The following is a 20,996-nucleotide window of genomic DNA, read 5'->3' on the forward strand; positions in this document are numbered from 1 at the left end:
ATAGGCAGATAGAAGCAAACAAGAGCCATCCAAATAGGTTGGAGACTTGTACCCAGAGCAGGCTTTGGTGTATATCTCTTGTGTATATCTCTTCCACTCTTACATGGGAAAAGGGATTGGATGGTAGTCCAATAAATACTTTACCACAGGAATGTATGTGTCTTCTGGGTACTGGCCAGTACCATGAGGGTAAGTCTCCCTACTCTCCCAAAAAAAGGTGGCTTCTTACCTCTCATGGTCCAGCTTCCTAGTATAGCTCTCTTCTCTATCTTAGCTTATCATATTGTATTAAAACAAGTATGAGAAATTGATGTTGTTTCAACTTCTCCATGAACTGAAATTTTCATTTAAGCGTGAAATCTTCCATCTCACAGATCAAAGATCAAAGAAGAAAAGCACCCGTAAATATTTGAGGCTTAATGAAGGCTATTTAATAATACCGCACATTATGGCAAAAAAATATAATTTGATGCCAAAGATATACCTTATTAAGGCTGATAACAAAAATAGGAAAATGAGGCTAGAAATTAATAAAACATATCAAGAAAACCATTTCTAGACTTGCTAGAAACGGGCCATAAATATGGTTTTGAACCTTCTGGCAGCTATTGTGCAGATGGAAAAAGGAGTATAGTGGAAATTCAGTTTTAAAACCCAAAAGGAGAAAAGTTCTCCTGGAATTTTAGCAGAAAAATAATTTGCCACTCTACACAGGTGTTGGTTGATGTTGCTTTATAGCTCTTGACCTGCAACCTTCTGTATACTTCCCTACATTCTGCTTATTTTTAGGATTAAAAAACCCCACATAGTGTGATTTATCATATGTCTACTTCTGGATTATTTCAGGACTCATAATTGGGCTTAAGCATTATCTGTATCTTCATTTCTCTTTCCTTCTCAGCCTGCTGTTCATCTCCTGGATATTTCTCATTAGCATTCTGATAAATGATAAGCAGGGAAAAATAAAGATAAACACAACTCTAGCAATCAGTTTTGCTATTTACAGAGGTGATGTTAATGCTTGTTTAGCTAGTGGGAATTTCAGGAGAGATCTCTCTGCATCAACCTACTAACAGAACTCCTGTCTTAAGAGTTCAGCCTGACCCACCCTGTGGGTGCTTAGGGAGCCCCTTTTGGGCCACAAGGTGAGGGCCAACAGCCAGAGACACCTGCAGAGGTAAGTTTGACTTCATTCTACTCAAGATGGAGGGCACTCCTAGGGAATTGATACGGAATGTGAAAATGGTGGAACTTGTATTTGTTGGCTGGGGCTGCCATAACAAAGTCCCACAGACAGTGTGGCTTAGACAAGAAAAATTTATTTTTTTCAGCAGTTCTTGGTGGCTCTTCCGAGGGCCTCTCTCCTTGGCTTGTTGATGGCTGAAGATCACATGATTTTCCCTTTGTGTGTGTCTATGTTAATCTCCTCTTCTTTAAAAAAAAAAAAATTAAGGATTTATTTGTTTACTTGAGAAAGAGAGAGCGTGGGGGGCCAGGGGGATAGGGAGAGACAATCTCCAGCAGACTCCCCGCCAAGCGCAGAGCCAATGTGGGGCTCAGTCCCACGACTCTGAGGTCATGACCTGAGCTGAAACCAAGAGTTAGACACTCAACTGACTGAGCCACTCAGGTGCCTCTAATCTCTTTTTATAAGACTACTCATCATATTGGATTAGGGCCTACCCTAGTGACCTCATTTAACTTGAAATATCTCTTTAAAGTCTCTGTCTCCAAATACAGACACATTCTGAAGTACTGAGGGTTAGGATTTCAACATATGAATTTGGGGGGAACACAATCGAGCCCGTAACAAAACTGTTGATTAAAACAAGACGTTTGAATTATCTGGATGTCAATGATAAGTATTTCTTTTTTCTCCAGTTATAAGGAATTGAAAGTCTTGCAAGGCACCCTTGTTGTATATTTATGTCCTTGAAAGGCTTGGATCACAGGATGCGCATGCACGCGAGCGTGCGCGTGCGTGCATGTGTGTCTTTTGGATCAAATATACAATGTCTATTGAAAGTTTGAAGATCAGTGTGTTTCCTCCTGTTCAGAAAATAATGCATAGCTTTCACTAGAGTTCTTTTCATTTCCAAGGCTCTCTTAAATATTGACTAATTAAGTAAAAATAGAGGAAGCCTGGCTAAATAGCCTCTCTTTGAGGACCAGCCCAGTGGACTTAGAATACACAGTGATTTTCTGTACCTTTGAAAACAGAAGCAAGTAGAAATCTTTTATTATTGGCTATAATAGCAAATGACATCCTTTATTATGCTTGGCAGCTGACATACCAAATTGCATTTTAGTTGGTTGTTATACATGAAATAGTAGGATATGAATCGACTAAAAATGAGAATTTACAGCCCTGGGACATGGGATATCTGACATCTAGAGGTTGCCATGGCAACTCATCAGGATGTTGCTTTGTAATCTTTTGGATTAAGTTCTAGCCCAGGGTCACTGGATTGGAATTGGAGGGGGGATTGGTGACAGGATGTGAATGTTGTACCTTTACTAAACGGTATTGAATTTGCAGTTTGGTCATGTTGCTAAGGTCAAGTAGAAATGACATTGAGGGAATGTTTAAATTCTTCAGAACCTAGACAAGGTCGCATTTGTCAGCAAGAATATTCAGATGGAGTGGTCTGAAACTCAGCAGCTGAAAGACAGGATTTCCTGTCCTAGGTTGGTGGATAAAAAACATGCAAGTATCCTTTAATAAATGCACACCCCTGAACAGTTATATGCAAATGAAAATTTGGAAGATTAAACCCTTTTTATAATTGTCTTGTGTTTTAAAATTGGAACTGAACATCCCCAAGAAAACAGTTTGGCCACAAAGAAAACCACGGCTGGTTTCTAGTGTCCATATCCTCCATCTCAGCCGGAAATGGCCTCCAGGGTGTGGAATTTGGACCAGAGAAGGGAATTGGGCAGAGTAAGGAAGGAAGCGGTTGGAAAACAGGGCAACACTTTCCTCATCTCACGTTGGCTCTGACTGCACGTACCATATCTCCTCTATGATGATACACCTCCCAGAAATGTTCCTCACCAGAGATGGTCAATGGAGGGAACGTGGAAACTAAAGAGCTCTGTTCCCAAGTCTGATTCCAGTTCTGCCACTAACAGTGTGATCTGGGACAAAAACATGTCAACTCTGGGTTGCTCTAGGTAGGGAGGGTATTGAGTTTCCCCAGGATGTCAAGTTCTGCTGTTTATCATCATGTGGGGCAGCCAGTCCAGGTCTCCACATTTCTCTTCTTTGCCATTAAGCCCGCATTTCCATCATTACTTTGCAGTAGAACAACCCCTCCATGGCTAGTGGGACCTCCTAATGATTAAGACAGAGCAAAAGAATTCCTCCCCATCCCCATAGTTTTTTAGGTCTTATAATTGTGGCTTTCTGCCATGCAATGGAGAGAGGATGAAATCTTCCTCTCTTACAGTTCTAGTATTTTCCCATGATGACCACTGTCAGCATCAGCTTAGCTAGCATCTACTGAGTGTTTCTGCATGGAGACAGTGCTACACAATTTATATACATCGTATCATTTAATCCTTATGACAGATACACACATGTACCTGTATGTATGTGATACCCATAAAATTGAGTGTTTGCTATGTACCAAGTGTTATGCCAGATACTCACAATGATCCAGTGAGGTGGATTAATGGATTGTCAGTTAAGCCCCACAACAGATGTCATATCCATTCGCTCTGTTTTTGCAAATAAGGAAACTGAGCCATAGCTAGTAACTGGTGGAGCAGGGATTTGAGTCCAAGTTGTATGGCCTCAGACTCCTTTCTCATAAACTCTCTGCTGGTGGTTCTCCACATTCCTATGGCATAACCGTCACCTGGGAGTGGGGAGCTTTTAAAATATATGGATCCTGGGGTTCCTCGGCAAACCAGTCAGAATGTTTGGGATTACAGCTTGAATTAGGCTAAAAAGCACCCAAGGTAGGTAACACCTCGGATAGAACACTAGGGTTATTTGGTTGGGCAGTGGCCTGTAGCCCCATGGCAAGCAGGTGGCTGGCCTAGGCCTTGCATCTAGGCTGTTTACTGTAAAGCCGAATACCTTGACAGCACAATGGTCTACATTCCAGTTATTAGTGTTGTCAACGGAGCTTAGCCACCATCATGCCCAGTTTCCCTTTCTTAGTCTAAAACCCAAGTCCACAAGTTCATCGAGGGTCTTCTAAAGACTGTGTCTTCTTATTTGAACGAAGTAATGATGTCCCACTTAAAAGTGTCAAAGTTTACTTTGACTCATCGCCATTACCACCCTTCACGTAAGTTATTGTGTACTTTCTTCATCGAGCAAAACCTTTACCACCAGAGTCTAGGACAGTGGTTCTAAAACCATGATGCATATTGGAATCACCTGGGAATCTTTAAGAACTATGAATGCCTGGCTCCCACCCCAGACTTTCTGATTTTATTGGTATGGGATGTAACCTGGGCAGTGGGAGTTTTAAAAAAGCTCTGCAGGTGATTCTGATATGCAGCCAAGTTTGAACCACTGGTTTCAGACTTGGTCTGACTTGCGTTCACAGGTGTGTTGACTGGAATCTCCTCTGTGGACTGAACTCACTTTTCATCTCTCTGACAGTGCCTCACCACTGTCTCCTTCTGCATTTTAGCTAGTAGCATGATCAGTTTGCAGTAAATTCCACTCAGCTCACTACCTGACCCGGAATTTTACCTCAATGTCAAATAATGGTTTCTACCCACAGGGTGTTCTTCTGCTTAGGTGCTTGGAGCGACAGTGGTGACATGTCTGTGAGATATCTTTGTAAGGTTCTCAGCCTCATTGGACTCATCTGTTCACTGTGTGATATGTCTCTTTGTCTCTCTCTCTTTTTTTTTAAAGGTTTATTTATTTGACAGGGAGAGACACAGTGAGAGAGGGAACACAAGGGGGGGTGGTGGAAGAGGGAGAAGCAGGCTTCCCGAGGAGCAGGGAGCCCGATGCGGGGCTCGATCCTAGGACACTGGGATCATGACCCGAGCCAAAGGCAGACGCTTAATGACTGAGCCACCCAGGTGCCCCTCTTCATCTCTTTTTAAATTGTTTTACCTTTTAAAACATTTTCATGATTTCAATACATGTTGCCTTTTTCTTCCAGGAGCAAGATGAGCACCTCTTCCACATAATGCTTTATAATAGTAAGTCACTTATGGGTCTTTTCCCCGAACAGTTAAGCGTCAGATTGACTACAGACTGACAACGGCTGACATGCCCTGTGGTGCTTAACAGTTGATAAAATCTTACATATAACAATCTGGCGGAAAGTTGGAGATCACATAGGGAAGGACTGACTCAGACTGTGTCCTCAGAGAGTTTAGAAAAGTTTGATTACTTTAACCAATTGGAAAATGTAGGGGGATTGTAAAAGCCTATTAAAGTAGAAGGGTAAATTTGTTGGCAAGTTTGCAAATGTACTTAATCTCGAAATCCATTGTGCAGGTCATACAGAGCCTTAAACTGAGATTTTTAAGGTGAGAGAGATGTTGTTTGGTGGGTAAGAGAGAGGGGCAGTTTGCAAGCTGAATAACTTGCGGCAGCGGCTGGGAGCTAGAGGACGGAGCGCTGGTCGCCACGGGGCGGGCTAGCGAGGCAGGTGTGAAAGGTACCAACTAGGTATGGCAGGTAATGAGGTGGAGCTAGCTGTGTGAGATTTAATAGCAAGAAGACTTAGGAAGACCTAAACAATACGTGTGTCTGTGTATATTAGAAGGCATTCTGTTTTACTTTGTGCAATTGTTGAAGTCCAGTTGGTCTGTAATTGTGCTGCTATTATGGCTCACCAACAAGACTGGTAGTTTGGGTTGGTTTTTACACTTTCCTTGAGGGTAAAGCTTTTGAAATGAGCTTTGCTCCTGTAGGTTTAAAAATGTTCTCATTATGATGTGTGTGTCGTGCTGTTGTCACCCCCAAGGGAAGAAAAGGAGGTTGGGATGCCTCTCTTTTGCAAGGGAAGGGTCAGAGCAGGCAGGGGGCTGTCACGGTTGTTTCCCTTTGTTCGGGAATTAGACCATGTGAGCAAGGGGTTCCACCCCTCATTTTGTGAGCTGTTTTCCTCCGAGATTTCCTAATTTTTCCCATGACGTTTCAGCCTGTTTCTTCACAAGATTGTAAGGCCTGAAAGACCTCATTGTTTTACGGGAGTGCGAGCTCCTGCACATTCGCTGATCCGGCCGGCTGGGGTCTGGGTGTGGGTGGGACGCAGCTGAGGGCTGATGCAGACTGGACAGTGTGTGGAGCATGTATTCTGGATAGCAGCAAACACTTTTTGTTTATCAGGAGTATATTATAGAGTGACTTTTTCTTCATAGATGGTGCTATACTTTTAATGTATTTTTCACAAACTGCAATCTGCCCCGACTGACAGAAATAGGGCCGTTCTTTTACGCTAAGGGAAGTTTCTTAATGGTAAATCAGATTGAAATTTCACTTCATCTTTGGATAAATGCAAACTTTTGTTCTTGTAATGCATACTCCTTGATGGCCTGCGCTGGATTTCTGTGAGCTCTTGGAGGGGCAGCCCTGCACATTCTCCAGGGCAGATCCCAGCCAGTGCATGCTTTGAAGGGTCCAAAATATTAATTATAGTAGGAGGAAAAAAGTGATAGCAGAGGACCCCCAGCTAAAAGGTAAATAGTTTATTGAGTAAAGGCAGTTGGGGTTTAATGTTAATGAGGTTATTTTTTATTTTTTTAAGATTTTTATTTTTATTTATTTAAGAGAGTGAGAGCCAGAGAGATCACAGAGGGATAGGGAGAAGCAGACTCCCCGCTGAGCAGGGAGCCCAATGTAGGGATCGATCCCAGGACCCTGAGACCACGACCTGAGCCGAAGGTAGACGCCCAACTGACTCAGCCACCCAGGTGCCCCTAATGAGGTTAATTTTTTAAAATGAAGTTTATATATTGTCTTAATGCTAACTTCTGAGGAATTGGGATTTGTATTTGCTTAACGATAATATGCCAGCAGAACACACTACGTTTATATCTGAAGTCACATTAACATTTTCAGTCAGATTTAAACAATTCCCCATCATTTTTAGGTGGTCTCAGTGGTAGCAGGGACATTGGGATCTAAAGTCAGTGTTGGGAGTAGGTTGTACACATCCCTTCACAACTCCTGTTTCAGTGAGTCATGTTGGCAGCTTGAAATCAGCTGTGGTGGGAGTATTTACACCAAGGACATCAGCAAACACTACAAAAGGGAGCTCTCCACTGTCAGGGACCATATTTCAACATGGAGCCGCGCACTCACTGCCCAAAGAGGAATGTAGAAGTTAAGGAGTCTTGGGGCGCCTGGGTGGCTCAGGCGACTCTTAATCTCCACTGAGGTCTTGATCTCAGAGTTGTGATACTTTAAAAAAAGAAGAAGAAGAAGAAGAAGAAGAAGAAGAAGAAGAAGTAGTAGTAGTTAAGGAGTCTTCTCCTGAGGCAAATAATGTAATGTTTCTACTCAGCACAACAGCCAACATGAACCTTTTAAAATATAAACCAGGCATGCGGCTCCTCTGCCCCAAACCCCCCATAAGGCTCCCCATTTCACTTGGAGTAAAAGCCTCTCTGTGGCCTGAAAGCTGTCCATGCTCTGGCTGCCCTCCAGCTCTCTTTCCTCACCTCCACCGGTGTCCTTCTGGCACTTGTGACCAGACTCCGATCTCACCCCTGTTTCTGTAGAATGTCCTAGGCCTGCTTCTAGTCTAGGGCCCTCCCTCTTCCTAGGGCCATGGTCCTCAGACTTAGCGTGCATCAGAATCTCCTGGAGAGCTGGTTAAGACAGTCACCCACCCCTCCCCACGGTTTTGAGCCAGTGAAAAGTTTTCAGGGGATGCTGATGGTCCTGGGACCGCACTTTGAGACCCATTGCTTCAACCCATCTCTTGGTTTACCTCTCACCTCCTTCAAGTCACTGACCCACTTTCACCTCCTCACCTCCCCTGACCATCCTATTTAAAATTGCAGCCTTTTTCCTCCATTCCATTTCCATTTTTCATTGTACCTGTCACTTTATAAGAAAAATAACTTATTTATTATGTTTCTTATTTGTGTTATGTCTCCCCATCGCTGCTCCCCTCCCCCCCACACTAGATTCTCTATTCCATAAAGGTAGGGGTTTTGTCTGTTTTCTTCACTGGTGTATCTCAAATTTTAGAACAGCGCCTGGCACATAGTAGGTGAATATTGTTGAGAGAATCAGTGAATGAACAACATTGAGAAGTGAATAATGTATCTCAGATTTGGGTCCCAGTTGCTTTAATTTGAACTCACCAGAGAATCTTAAAACGGTTTCTTTCAGGATTGCTTCTCAGCTTTACTGCTTTTAGGATAATGAGGAGTGGTATCTGCCCTTGGCTAAAGTTTAGGAATGCCCCGATGAACCTTAAATAGTAAGTGCACCAAATTGTTGCTCTTAGATTTACATCTTAACCTCGCGGGCTGTAAGCCAGTAGTCTTCAAAAACTCTGGTCTGCAGAAGTTTCCTGGAGATACTTGAGGGTCTCTGCAAATGTTTAATTTGCATTTCATTTTAATATATTTTAAATAATTTTGTATAATCATAATAAAAACATATGCATACTTAAACATGTTATATATGAAATTTTAACACATTGGGACCACCAAGGCATTGAATTGGACTATCAAGTTAATCTTAAATTAAGTGTTTTCTGCTGTTTGGGCTTATATATTTGAACTTCTTATAAATTAGTCATTGGTAAGGAAGTTCAGTACCAGTGTTTTTCAGATTCCAGCCTGATCATGAATTAAACAAGCAAATTCCTCTTGTTAAACATATTTAGCACACTCAATTCCATGCTGGGCAGAGCTTGGTGGGGGGGGGGCGGTCCCTGTTGGGTGTAGCTTTCTGCGTAGATTAATGGCCAGTTGTATAGTAAGTAAACAAAGCGCACATCACTTAATGACATATATTCTGTTTTAGGGTTCTGTATACCCACTCTACATTTTTGATGCTCCTTGACTGTTAAATCAAGTAGTTGTCAGATTATCTTTAGTGTTAAAATTTGAAATAAAAAAATCTTAACTACTGCATCTTTCCCAAGCTTTTGGGTTAGTTTGAGGCATATTGTGAGATAACAAAATGAATTGCTAAAGAACTGTTATCATTCTCAGTATAACTGTCCCTTGCTGTTTCAATTCATTCATTTCCAGAATATGGATACAGAAATTTCCCACAGTGAGTTCCCATAGAAAAGAATACAGTGTTATTTGTGTCCATTTGGTTTCTAAGTTTCATAGACAAGTAATAAGACTAGCAGATAGCAAAACATTTATCTGAAGATTTGTCTGAATCTGTTTGGTCCCTGAGTTTATAGAGCAGGGATTCAGACAGCAAGTGATACCTGTAGTTACCTGTGAACATCAGGATTTTCTTAACACATTGCCACCAAATACAAACATAGAAATAAATCATATGCTACATCAGTTTTAAAAGTCAGTTATTTCTTTTTCTTGCCTAATTGCTCTGGGTAGGACTTCCAATACAGTGTTGAATGAAATTGCCAACAGTGGTCATCTTTGTCTTGTTCCTAATCTTAGAGGAAAAGCTTTCAGCTTTTCACCATTGGATGTGATGTTGGCTGTGGGCTTATCATATATGGTCTTTATTGTGTTGAGGTACGTTCCCTCTGTATCTGCTTTGTTGAGAGTTTTTATCATAAACAGATGTTGAATTTTATCAAATGCTTTTCTGCATCTATTGAGATAATCATATGATTTTTATCCTTCATTTTGTTAATGTGTATCACATTGACTGATTTGTGGATATTAAACCATTCTTGCATCCCTGGCGTAAATCCCACTTGATCGTAGTATATGATCCTTTTACTCTGTTGTTGAATTCAGTTTGCTAATATTTTGTTGAGGATATTTGTGTCTATGTTCATCAGGGATACTGCCTATAATATTCTTTTTTTTTTTTGTGGCATCCTTGTCTGGTTTTGGTATCAGGGCCTCTTAAAATATGTTTGGAAGAGTTCCTCCCTCTTCAGTTTTTTGGAAGAGTTTGAGAAGGATCTGTATGCTTCTTTGAATGTTGGTAGAATTCACCAGTGAAACAGTCTGGTCCCGGACTTTTGTTTTTTGGGAGGTTTTTGATTACTGATTCAATCTCCTTGCTAGTAATTGGACTGTTCAGATTTTCTGTATCATCATGATTCAATCTTGGTAGGTATGTTTCTAGGAATTTATCCATTTCTTCTAGGTTGTCCAACTTATTGATATATAATTGTTCAGTGTAATCTCTTATGATTCTTTGTATTTCTGTGTTATCGGTTGTAACATTTCCTCTTTCCTTTCTGATTTTGAGTGCGTGCTGTCTCTCTCTTTCTCTTTGGTGAGTCTAGCTAAAGGTTTGCCAATTTTGTCTATCTTTTGAAAGAACCAGCTTTTGGTGACATTTATCTTTTCTGTTGTCCTTTTAGTCTCTCTTTCATTTATTTCTGCTCTAATATTTGTTATTTCCTTTCTTCTACCTAACTCTGGGCTTCATTTGTTCTTCTTTTTCTGTTTTCTTGAGGTGTAATGTTAGGTTGTTTATTGGAAATATTTATTGTTTCTTGAGGTAGGCATTTATCACTGTGAACGTCCCACTTGGAACTGCTTTTGCTGTATCCCATAAATTTTGATATGGTACATTTCCATTTTCATTTGTCTCAAGGTATTTTTAAATTTTCTTTTGATTTTAAAAAGACCCATTGGTTTTCACTAGCATGTTGTTTAACCTCCACATATCTGTGATTTTTCCAATTTTATTCATGTAATTAATTTCTAGTTTCATACCATTGTGGTTGGAAAAGATGCTTAATAAGATTTCAGTTCTCTTAAGTTTATTTGTGGCCTAACATATGATCTGTCTCAGAAAATGTTCCATATATACTTGAGAAGAATGTGTATTCTTTTGCTTTTGGATGGAATGTTCTGTAAATATCTGTTAAGTCCATCTGATCTTATACGTCATTTAAGGTCAATGTTTCTTTATTGATTTTCTGTCTGGATGATCCATCCTTTGATGTAAGTGAGGCATTGAAATCCCCTACTATCATTGTATTTCTCCCTTTAGGCCTGTTAATATTTGCTTCATGTGTTTAGTTGCTTCTATGTTGGATGCATCAGTATTTACAAATGTTTTAGCTTCTTGTTGGATTGAGCCCTTATGTAACACCTTTTTTGGGTCTCATTACAGTTTTTGATTTAAAGTCCACTTTATCTGATATAACTACAACTACTCCAGTTTTCTTTTGGTTTCCATTTGTATGCATATCTTTTTCCATCCCTTCATTTTCAGTCTATGTGTATCCTTACATCTAAAGAGTATCTCTTGTAGGCAGTATATAGATAGGTCTTGTTTTGTTATTCATTCAGCCACTCTTTCTTTTGATTGGATAATTCAGTTCATTTACATTCAAGAACATAGTATTGGAAGTCCAAGCCAGAGCAGTCAGGCAAGAAAAAGAAAAGAAAAGAGGCATCCAGACTGGAAAGGAACAAGTAATACTGTCATTATTTGCAGATGACATGATATTGTATACAAAAAACCCTAAACAATCCATCAAAAAGCAATATATAGATTCAATGTAATCCCTATCAAAATTCCAGTGGTATTTTTCACAGAAATAGAACAGACAATCCTAAAATTTGTTTGGAACCACAAAAGACCCTGAATAGCCAAAGCAGTCTTGAGAAAGAAGAACAAAGCTGGAGGCATTCTGCTTCCTAATTTCAAACTATATTACAAATCTATAGTAATCAAAAGAGTATGGTATTGGAGTAAAAACAGATAGATCAATGGAACAGAATAGAAAGCCCAGAAATTGACCATGTATATTTGGTCAATTAATTTACAATAAAGGAGCCAGGGATATACAATGGAGAGAGGATAGTCTGTTCAATAAATGGTGTTGGGAAAATTGGAAAGCTGCATGCAAAAGAATGAAACTGGGCCCCTATCTTATACCACACACAAAAATTAACTTGAAATGGATTAAAGACGTAAATGAAAGACCTGAAATCATAAAACTCCTAGAAGAAAACGTAGACAGTAAGCTCCTTGACTTTGGTCTTGATGATGATATTTTGAATCTGACAGCAAAAGCAAAGGCAACAAAAGCAAAAATAAATAAGTGAGGCTACTTCAAACTAAAAAGCTTTGGTACAGCAGAAGAAACCATCAACAAAATGAAAAGGCAACCTACTGAAAGGGGAAAATAATTTGCAAGTCCTGTATCTGATAAAGGGCTAATATTCAAGATACATAAAGAACTCATGCAATTCAGTAGCAAAAAAAAAAAAAACAAAAAACCCACAAAAACAAAAAACAATCTGATTTAAAAATAGACATTTTTTCAAAGAAGACTTATAGATAGGGACACCTGGTGGCTCAGTCATTGAACGTCTGCCTTCGGCTCAGGTTATGATCCCAGGGTCCTGGGATTGAGCCCCGCATCGGGCTCCCTGCTCAGCGGGAAGCCTGCTTCTCCCTCTCTCTTTCCCATTCCCCCTGCTTGTGTTCCCTCTCTCGCTGTGTCTTTGTCAAATAAATAAATTAAATTAAAAAAGAAGACACGGGGTGCCTGGGTAGCTCAGTCGTTAAGTGTCTGCCTTTGGCTCAGGTCATGATCCCAGGGTCCTGGGATCGAGTCCCACATCAGGCTCCCTGCTCGGCGGGAAGCCTGCTTCTCCCTCTCCCACTGCCCCTGCTTGTGTTCCCTCTCTTATTGTCTCTTTCTCTGTCAAATAAATGAATAAAATCTTTTAAAAAAAAGACATATAGATAGCCAATAGGTACATGAAAAGATGTTCAACGTCATTAATTATCAGGGAAATGGAAATGAAAACTACAATGAGATGTCACCTCATACCTGTTAGAATGGCTGTTAAATCAAAAAGACAAGAAATAACAAGTGTTGACAAGGATGTAGAGAAAAGGGAACCCTTGCATACTGTGGGTAGGAATGTAAGTCAGTGCAACCACTATGGAAAATCATATGGCGGTTCCTCAAAAAATTAAAAATAGAACGACTTTATTATCTGGCAATTCCACTTCTGGATATTTATCTGAAGAAAACAAAAACATGAATTTGGAAAGATATATGTACCACCATGTTCATTGCAGCAGCATTTAAAATAGCCAAGATATGAAAACAACCTAAGTGCCTATTGATAGATGAATGAATAAAGAAATTGTTACTTATATATATGCACGTAAAATATATTTTCAGTGGAATGTTATTCAGCCATAAAAAATGCAATCTTACCATTTGCAACAATGTGGGTGGACCTCAAGGGCATTGTGCTGGGTGAAATAAGTCAGGCAAAGAAAAATACCAAATGGTCTCTCTTATATGTGCAATCTTAAAAAAAACATACAAATAAGCTCCTGAAAGGTACAGAGAACAGATTGGTGGTTGTAAGAGCCAGGATGGGTAAAATGGGTGAACTGTTTTTTTGAATCAAAAAAATTTGATAGTTGATAAGCCTACTACTATCTGAAAGCCCCACTCCCTGCTATCTCTAAAGTTCCACTGAATCTACTGTAGGAAATAGTTATATTATACTTTATGGAACATTTTGTAGACCTCCTTTCACATCCTTCTAATAATATACTTAGCACTTCCTTGTAGCTTGTTGTTTGTCTCCCACACTATATCTGAGCCCCTTGAAAGGAAGAATTGTGTCTCATTCATGCCAGTTGCTGGCGTTACCTAGCTCATGGTGGGTGCTCAGCACATGTTTATTAAATGACGTTGCTTTCCACAGCAGAGGGAAGCAAGCTTGAAAGGAACAACACAACCTCATCTTAAATACACAGTTAGTAACTTTACACTAAGCACAAATTTTAGCACTAAAAATCTATTTGACAGTTCCATGATTTTTTCCTCCTTTATCTCTCATATACAATCATTTGTAGTTTTATGAATTCTTTTTTTTTAAGATTTTATTTATTTACTTGTCAGAGAGAAAGAGGCAGGCCAGAGGGAGAAGCAGGCTCCCCACTGGGCAAGGAGCCTGATACAGGACTCGATCCCAGGACACCGAGATCATGACCCAAGTCAAAGGCAGATGCCCAACCAACTGAGCCACCCAGGTGTCCCTTATGAATTCTTTCTAGAAATGTTTTTTGATTCTGACCCTTCCATGCCATCCTACTGCCATGCCATGCCTGGTCTCAAGTGTCATCCTTCTCTTCCTTTGCTTGGACTGTGGAAACAGCCTGCAAGCCTCTCCCAGACCTAGTCTTCTATCTACTTCTCCACACTGTTGCTGTCCCCAGCAAGTCCTTTGGCCTACACTCCCTGTAGGATAAGGGGTAAACCCGTGCTCTCCAATACAGTATCCACTAGCCACGTGTGTCTATTGAGCTCTTAAAATGTGGCTAGTCCAAATTGGGATGTTATAGATAAAAATCCCACACCCTATTTTAAAGACCTAGTGAGAAAAAAATGTAAAATATCTCACTAATCATTTTTATATTGATTACATGTTGAAATGGTTATATTTGAGATAAATTGGTCTAAATAATGTATCATCAAAATTAAATTCTATTTCTTTTTATTTTTTTAATGTGGATATTGGAAAATTTGAAATTATGTGTATGGTTCACCTTATATGTCTGTTGGTCAGTGCTAATCTTAACTGTATCATGACATTTCAAGTTTCTTATAACCTGGCCTCAGATACCTTTTTAGCTTTGTGCCCCAGCCCTTCCTGACCTCTTTAGAATTTCTCGTAACCCCCAGATCTCACCGAACCTATTTATACTTGTGGGTTGTTTGTGTTTTTTTGGTGTTTTTTTTTTTTTTCATATTCTGTTCCTTCTTCCTGAAATGTCCTTCCCTTTCTTTGTTAGCTCTAAAAATCTTACTCATATTTTTAGGACCTGATTTAATTGTCCCATGCTGGTGAAGTTATGCCCCGTTTCCTCAGAGAGAATTAGCCAGTTCTCACCATCACAGGCTCTTGGTGCCTCTATTATTATGCTTACATTGCTGTGCAGCCATGATATGTCTTCTTAACTAGGCTTCTCAAGGGAAAAGGCGCAGCTTATTCCTGTGATGACCCATGAGCACAATATCTGGTGTGTACTAGACATTTAATCGACATTTATTAAATTAATGTATGAATTAATGTAATCCTACTGCTGTACACACTGGTCTTTTTACATATATCCAGCCTTGATCATCTGAACCATTGGCCATGGAAAAAAATTGGATGTTGAGGTGGACAGCGCTGGACCTCTCAGCCGTGACCCCAATTTCAGATTTTTATATTCATTAAAATGGCCTCTTATCCTCACTGGTTGACTTACAGTAATTAAAAAATTATATATTTGAATTTATGAAATCTATGGATGAGAGTACAGACTGAGTATAAAATGAGAGTATAAATGACACTTTTGCTATTTGTATACAGGGATTTCATATAAGATTTTTTCAGTTGAAGATTCCACTTCTAAACAAGATTGAAAGTCCCTGTTCTAATCCTAAGGTTTCATTTCCATTTCCATCCCCAAGGTTTCCTAGTTTCTGGTGTCATGAGTGTTCATACAGCATAAGACTTCTCAACTCTGGTGACGTGATAGATACAACTGGGAAACTTTCAAAAGTACTGATGCCCAGGCCCACCCCCAGGGATCCTGCTGTAATTGGGCTGGGGGAGGAGTGCCTAGGTACCAGTATTTATGAATAGCATAAATATCTTGTGATAAGGTGATTCCACAAGTGCTTAAAGAGCCAGATACACTATAAAAATGTTGAAGTTTTTAGGTGATCATTTTTCTTTCCTTTTATTGACAATATTGTGAGTAAAGGTAACGTGATGTTATTCTTAATGTAGGATTTCAGGGTCAAAACAAAATTTAATTAAGCCTAACTTCTGTGGACAATTTCCTAAGTTGTCTGAAATTAAAATTTCCCATTTCTCTAAAACTTACATGCAGCAGAACTTTAATGTCCCTTACTGGTTAGAAATAGCTAACAAAAGATCTATTTTAGATCATGGAAAGAGGACTGACAAGGGCAGTGGGTGTAAAAGTTTGCACAGGTAGTGGCCTCCCTGGCATACTTGTTAGCCTGAATAAACACTTCTCCCATGGCAGAACCTCCATAGCCCTGCCACGTTGATAAAATCTGACATTCTGCTTAATCACTTTTTAATGATATTGTTCCTTTTGTTCTTGGTATGTGAGAAGCCAGTGGTTTTTTTTAAGGTATGGGAAAGAATTAGCTTGAATTTCCTAATTCCGTAAAAACAGACTGGTAAGGCACATATAATTCTTGTGGGGACAGGAGAAAAAATTACCAAATTTCTGTTTATCAAAGGTCTTTTCATACATTTTTAAAAAGTTATAAAGTTCCTGAAATCTTGAAAAGAAGAAAATCCGGGATCAGTGCTCTGGCACTTGGTAAGAAAATCCCATGAACTCTTGATAGCATGTTCCATGTCCTTGATGTATACTATTAAAATGCAGATGTAAATTAGCATACATTTTGCAAATTATCGATTTGTTGAAATGGCTGGCTCTTTAGGAAACGAAGGAAGGAAGGAAGGAAGGAAAGAAGGAAAGAAGAAAAACACACACACTTGGGATAGAATCCTTTAGGGCATAAAAAGGAATAGAATCCTTTATTTAGTTAACTTGGTTATTTGCAGCCGGTATGTCATCTGTGAGAGACTGATGTCATGCAGATTGAATGCAGAGGCAAAGTGTGTGTGTGTGTGTTCGTGTGTGCGCTTGTGTGTGCTTTAAAGCCCCACTCCCAGAATATGAAGTGAGTGTGAAGGGCACCACAACAACCCCTGGATCTGTCAAGAATGTACCTATTTTTAACAAACTGGATCAAGTGTCAGCACTCAATAGGAGATGAAGAAGGGGGTAGAGACCGTGTTCTTCAGATTCAGCGGATGGTAAACGGCCCTCTGGCATGTTTACAATACAGCTGTGCATTCTTAATGGCTCTGCTGCTACCACGTCAGGTAAAGTTTTCTTTGCACATGATAAATGGCAGAGAATTCTTTAGCAGAGGGAACCAAAGGGTCTGGGAGGAGGAAAAGGGAAGGAAAGAACGGAAAAGAGAGAGAAAAAGAAACACGTAGCTCCGGAGGGAGATAGTCTGTGCTTTGCAGTTGCTTGTGTGGATAGAAACCAGATGGTAAGCTGGAACACCCGCTTGGCTATCCGAGGAGCCAAACATATGGTTAATGGTCGGGAGAAATAGCTTTCAGAGCCAGGGCTTTGCTGACTGCTTCATATTACAGATTGTTACAGTGTGTCATTACATTGCCAACCTAAGTGCTTAATACCCACTGCGGGCGCTGGGCATACACTTACAAGAAGGACTTTTAGCTTTTTGCTGGCTCTGAATGCAGAAGTGACATCATAGGGAGGCTTAAAATGTCTGGTGTTGGGAGGTAGGGAGAAGAGTAATTCTGTAGTGGAAACAACTTTTTTTTTTTTTTTTTTTTGCAAGCCAAGCCTTCACTCCACTGAACTCTCCTGTTTTTCTGAGAACCTTTTTATACAGGAATCTCTCTCTCTTTCTCTCTCTCTCTCTGTCTCTCTCAGACACACACATACACACACACAAGTTCTGAAACAGAAATCTAAAACACAGGCCATGCCCCCCTCCCTCCTCCAGTGGATCTGACAGCCCCCTTTCACCTGGAAGCCACATCGCCAAGCTCACAGGGCCTGCATTTGAAGTTTCTGTTTGGGGAGCTTTGGGCAACAGCAGGCCTGTGTTATCTAAGGAACTGCTGAGCCCATTCATCTGCTTTTCACGGCCCGCTTCCTTTTATTTTTAGCCAAATCCGTCAGGCCTGACAGGCGGGTAATTCGAGCCAGAGAAAGGGCAGAGCTCCAGGTCCTTTCCACAAAGCAATTCTTCTCCTCCCTCCTGGGAGGGCTCCAGACTTGGCCTGCTTCAGGCAGATGGATTTGTTGAGTCATGTGAGATCATTTACACAAAAACACAGTGAGGCAGTGGAAATTTAAAAAAAAAGAGAGAGGGTGGGGGAAGAGGAAAGAGGAGGGAAGCCAGGGGGAGTGTGTGCTGCCGTGGCTGCTGGGGAGCATAGGAATTTTGCAGCGAGGCAGCTAGACTGAGGAATGCTGTAGATTCATTTGTGTATAAGGTAATGTCTAGTTTACACAGTGGGGTGGAGCCAGGCCAGGGAGGCTCCTCAAACTACTCGCCTGTATTTAAAAGCAGAAGGGGGCGTGGGGAAACTTTTTTTTATTTTTAAAGCAACACCCACCAAACAAAGACCACACTGTTGACAGCATTGGGTTCCAGTAGCAGTAAACTACCAGCAGAATGGTTTAGAGAAAATGAGTTTGCTCTGTGATGTAATACAAGTTTGCTTTGTCCTGACTCCAGCATGACTGAGGCAACAGGGGAGGGAGGAGAGGAAAATTGAAACAGGACTCTTGGTTAATGGTTTCCAGAAATTATTTAGCAGGACTTGAGTGGAGAGAGGAAAGTGGGATAATGTGGAGAATTACTTCGAGGTGTACCATAATTGCGGTAGGTAAAATAAAGTCATTACTATGGCTTCCTTGCTCAAGAGGAATTGAGCAATGATTTTGAAATGCCACGGAAGGTATCATTTTTCCCTACCACAGTATTCCTTTTCCTCTGGCTTCTGGAACATTAAAAAAATAAAAGCCCAACTCTTGCATCATAGTAAACAGTATTAACAGTTAGTGAATCAGTTTTGTTTACTTTTTATACCACAAGCCTCTAAAACAGTCCATTAAAAAATTGTCTTCTGCTCATTCATGAAATTCTTTTTCTTCTTCAAATGTGCTTACATGCATTAGCTGTGCTTGGAAGCAGATTTTTCCTTCTTTTGCTGGACTAAAAGAGTTCAGGAGAGAATAACGACTGGGTTATCTAACCATATGTTCTCATACCCAATGTAGTGAGAGTGTGCTATGTAGAGGAAAGGGAATATTTTGAGATAGGTTCAGAAAATTAAAAATGGGAGAATTTCAAAATATGCACCATGATTACTCTCATTGTGACACATTTCTGCAATTCTGCCATTTATTTAGAGCTCTACTACGCACCTGTTTTCCTCAGTCTCCCTGGAATGTAGGTCAGCATCACCACGGTTCCTCATACTTGTTGATATTGTAGAAGCTGAAACATTTGCCATTTTTTCCAGACCCACATATACTCAGTTTATATATATGGTTTTAATAATCATAGAACATAGCTCATAAATTCCTTCTATGAATACTCACCACTGAGTTATGATAGTAAACATTCAGATCACACCTTTACCTAGAATAACACAGCACTCACGGTGGTGCTGAGAAGAGTCTAGTCTAATATCGAACTGCTCCATTGATTTCCAGGTAGCTCTAATGAGCTAACTCTGCATAGGTAAAAGGTAGTTTTCACTTATTTTACTCAAAGAGAGAATTGGTAAATTTTTGTGGATGTTAATTGTGCACATTTTGACTATAGGATATCAACATTAGTGTTATGTGATTGAGAGTTGTCATTATTTTGGATGACCCTGACTGCTTACCTGTGCTAGAAATAACAGCATCTACAGTGAAGACTTAAATATGTAGCGATTACTAGATTTTCCTTACGACTCCACATGAGCACTATAATATTTTTGATATTAAAAAAAGCATTATTTGCCACAGAAATTTAGTTAACATCTTATAACTAAACATGTATGTATGTTACTTAGATAAATGTGGTCACTGTAAACATCTATATGATCTGGGATTTTGTTTTTATTTTGAAATGGAAGCTTTTTTGTTTTCAAACTCATTAAAAACTGAAAACTGTTTCTGTGACAAAAAAAAGATTCGTCATTATTTTAAACCTATCCACATCCTTGAGTGTTCCCTCTCCATCAGGGTTTCTCAATCTCGGCACTGTTGACATTTTGGACTAAATAATTCTTTATCATGGGGGCTGTTTTGTGCATGGTAGGATATTTTAACAGCATCCCTGGCCTCTACCCACTAGATGCCAGTAGCAGTCTCCCCCAGTCATGACAAAAAGAAAAAAAAAAGTCTCCATGCATCACGAATGTCCCCTGGGGGGCAAAGTTACCCTGGCTCAGAACCACTGCTGTATTCTTATTTTGGTTTGGAAGTTCACTTTTTTTCTCATGAGCTGGGCACTCAGTTACTGCTGAGATTGAATTCAAGGGTATAAAGTAACATTTTCCCTCCTGTCCTTTATCCCAAAAGTGGGACCCCCAAGTTAGGTAAAGTTTCCCAAGGCTCAAGAAAGTGTGTTTTGGGGGAAGGGTCTTCCTCCCAGAAGACCTGGAGACTTGTCACACAGAGCAGTCTCTCTCTCTCAGGATGCTGGCCTTAGCAGGTGGAACCCTTCAAGGCCGCGCAGCGACTTTCCCAGAGCCGGTCAAGAGGAAGTGGCCCCACCGACTGAGCTTGGGGATGATGACACAAGAAGAAAGGGAACTTCTCTGCAGGGACCAGAGCAGAGAGCCTAGGCCACAAGTTCAGTGGCTCTCTGCAGGCTCTCCGCCTTCATATCCAGCCCCAGAAAGAGGGAAAGGCAGCGACAACAGCTCTTTCTTCGGAGCAAAGCAGACATCCTCCCCATCCCGGTGGCTGTGGTCTCAGAAGCTGGAACTCTCGTTAAGCAGGGAATGTGGAGCTCTCCGCAGGCTGAGGCAGGCATAAATTTCCTCTGTTTGTTTTGTGAGGACTAGTGTCGACTGCCATAATGAGATCAGAGGATCCTCCAGGGACGAGGCCTCCAGGTCGGCTGCTGGAGCCGTTTTCTGCGGCTGTTCTCTTGGCTGCTTTTGAAGGACGCCCTGACTCCACAGGACTCGGTTATGATGTGAGGAGGTGGTTGTGCCCTTGCCCTCTTGCCTCTCCGAGGCTACCAAGACGTCCGCATGCAGTCGTCCAGCTCTAAATCATGGAAAAGCTCATGGAAGGAGGACAGCCC

At 40.5% G+C, this 20,996-nt stretch overlaps 1 protein-coding gene across 5 annotated transcripts in view; it reads left to right on the forward strand.

Annotated features, from left to right (window-relative positions):
* Positions 1–20,996, forward strand: part of BACH2 (BTB domain and CNC homolog 2) — a 363,517-nt gene that overhangs the window by 66,969 nt on the left and 275,552 nt on the right. For 2 of the 5 annotated variants that reach the window (XM_027603992.2, XM_027603991.2), the window contains exon 1: positions 16,819–17,019. The exons of the other annotated variants lie outside the window; for them this stretch is intronic. In XM_027603992.2, coding sequence (XP_027459793.1) covers positions 16,968–17,019 — 52 coding nt within the window. In that variant the 5' untranslated portion in view covers positions 16,819–16,967. Of the gene's footprint in view, positions 1–16,818; positions 17,020–20,996 lie in introns of those variants that run through there. 5 annotated transcript variants of the gene reach the window in all.

Source organism: Zalophus californianus, chromosome 7 (genome assembly GCF_009762305.2).
Source record: "Zalophus californianus isolate mZalCal1 chromosome 7, mZalCal1.pri.v2, whole genome shotgun sequence".
Taxonomy (NCBI): Eukaryota; Metazoa; Chordata; class Mammalia; order Carnivora; family Otariidae; genus Zalophus; species Zalophus californianus.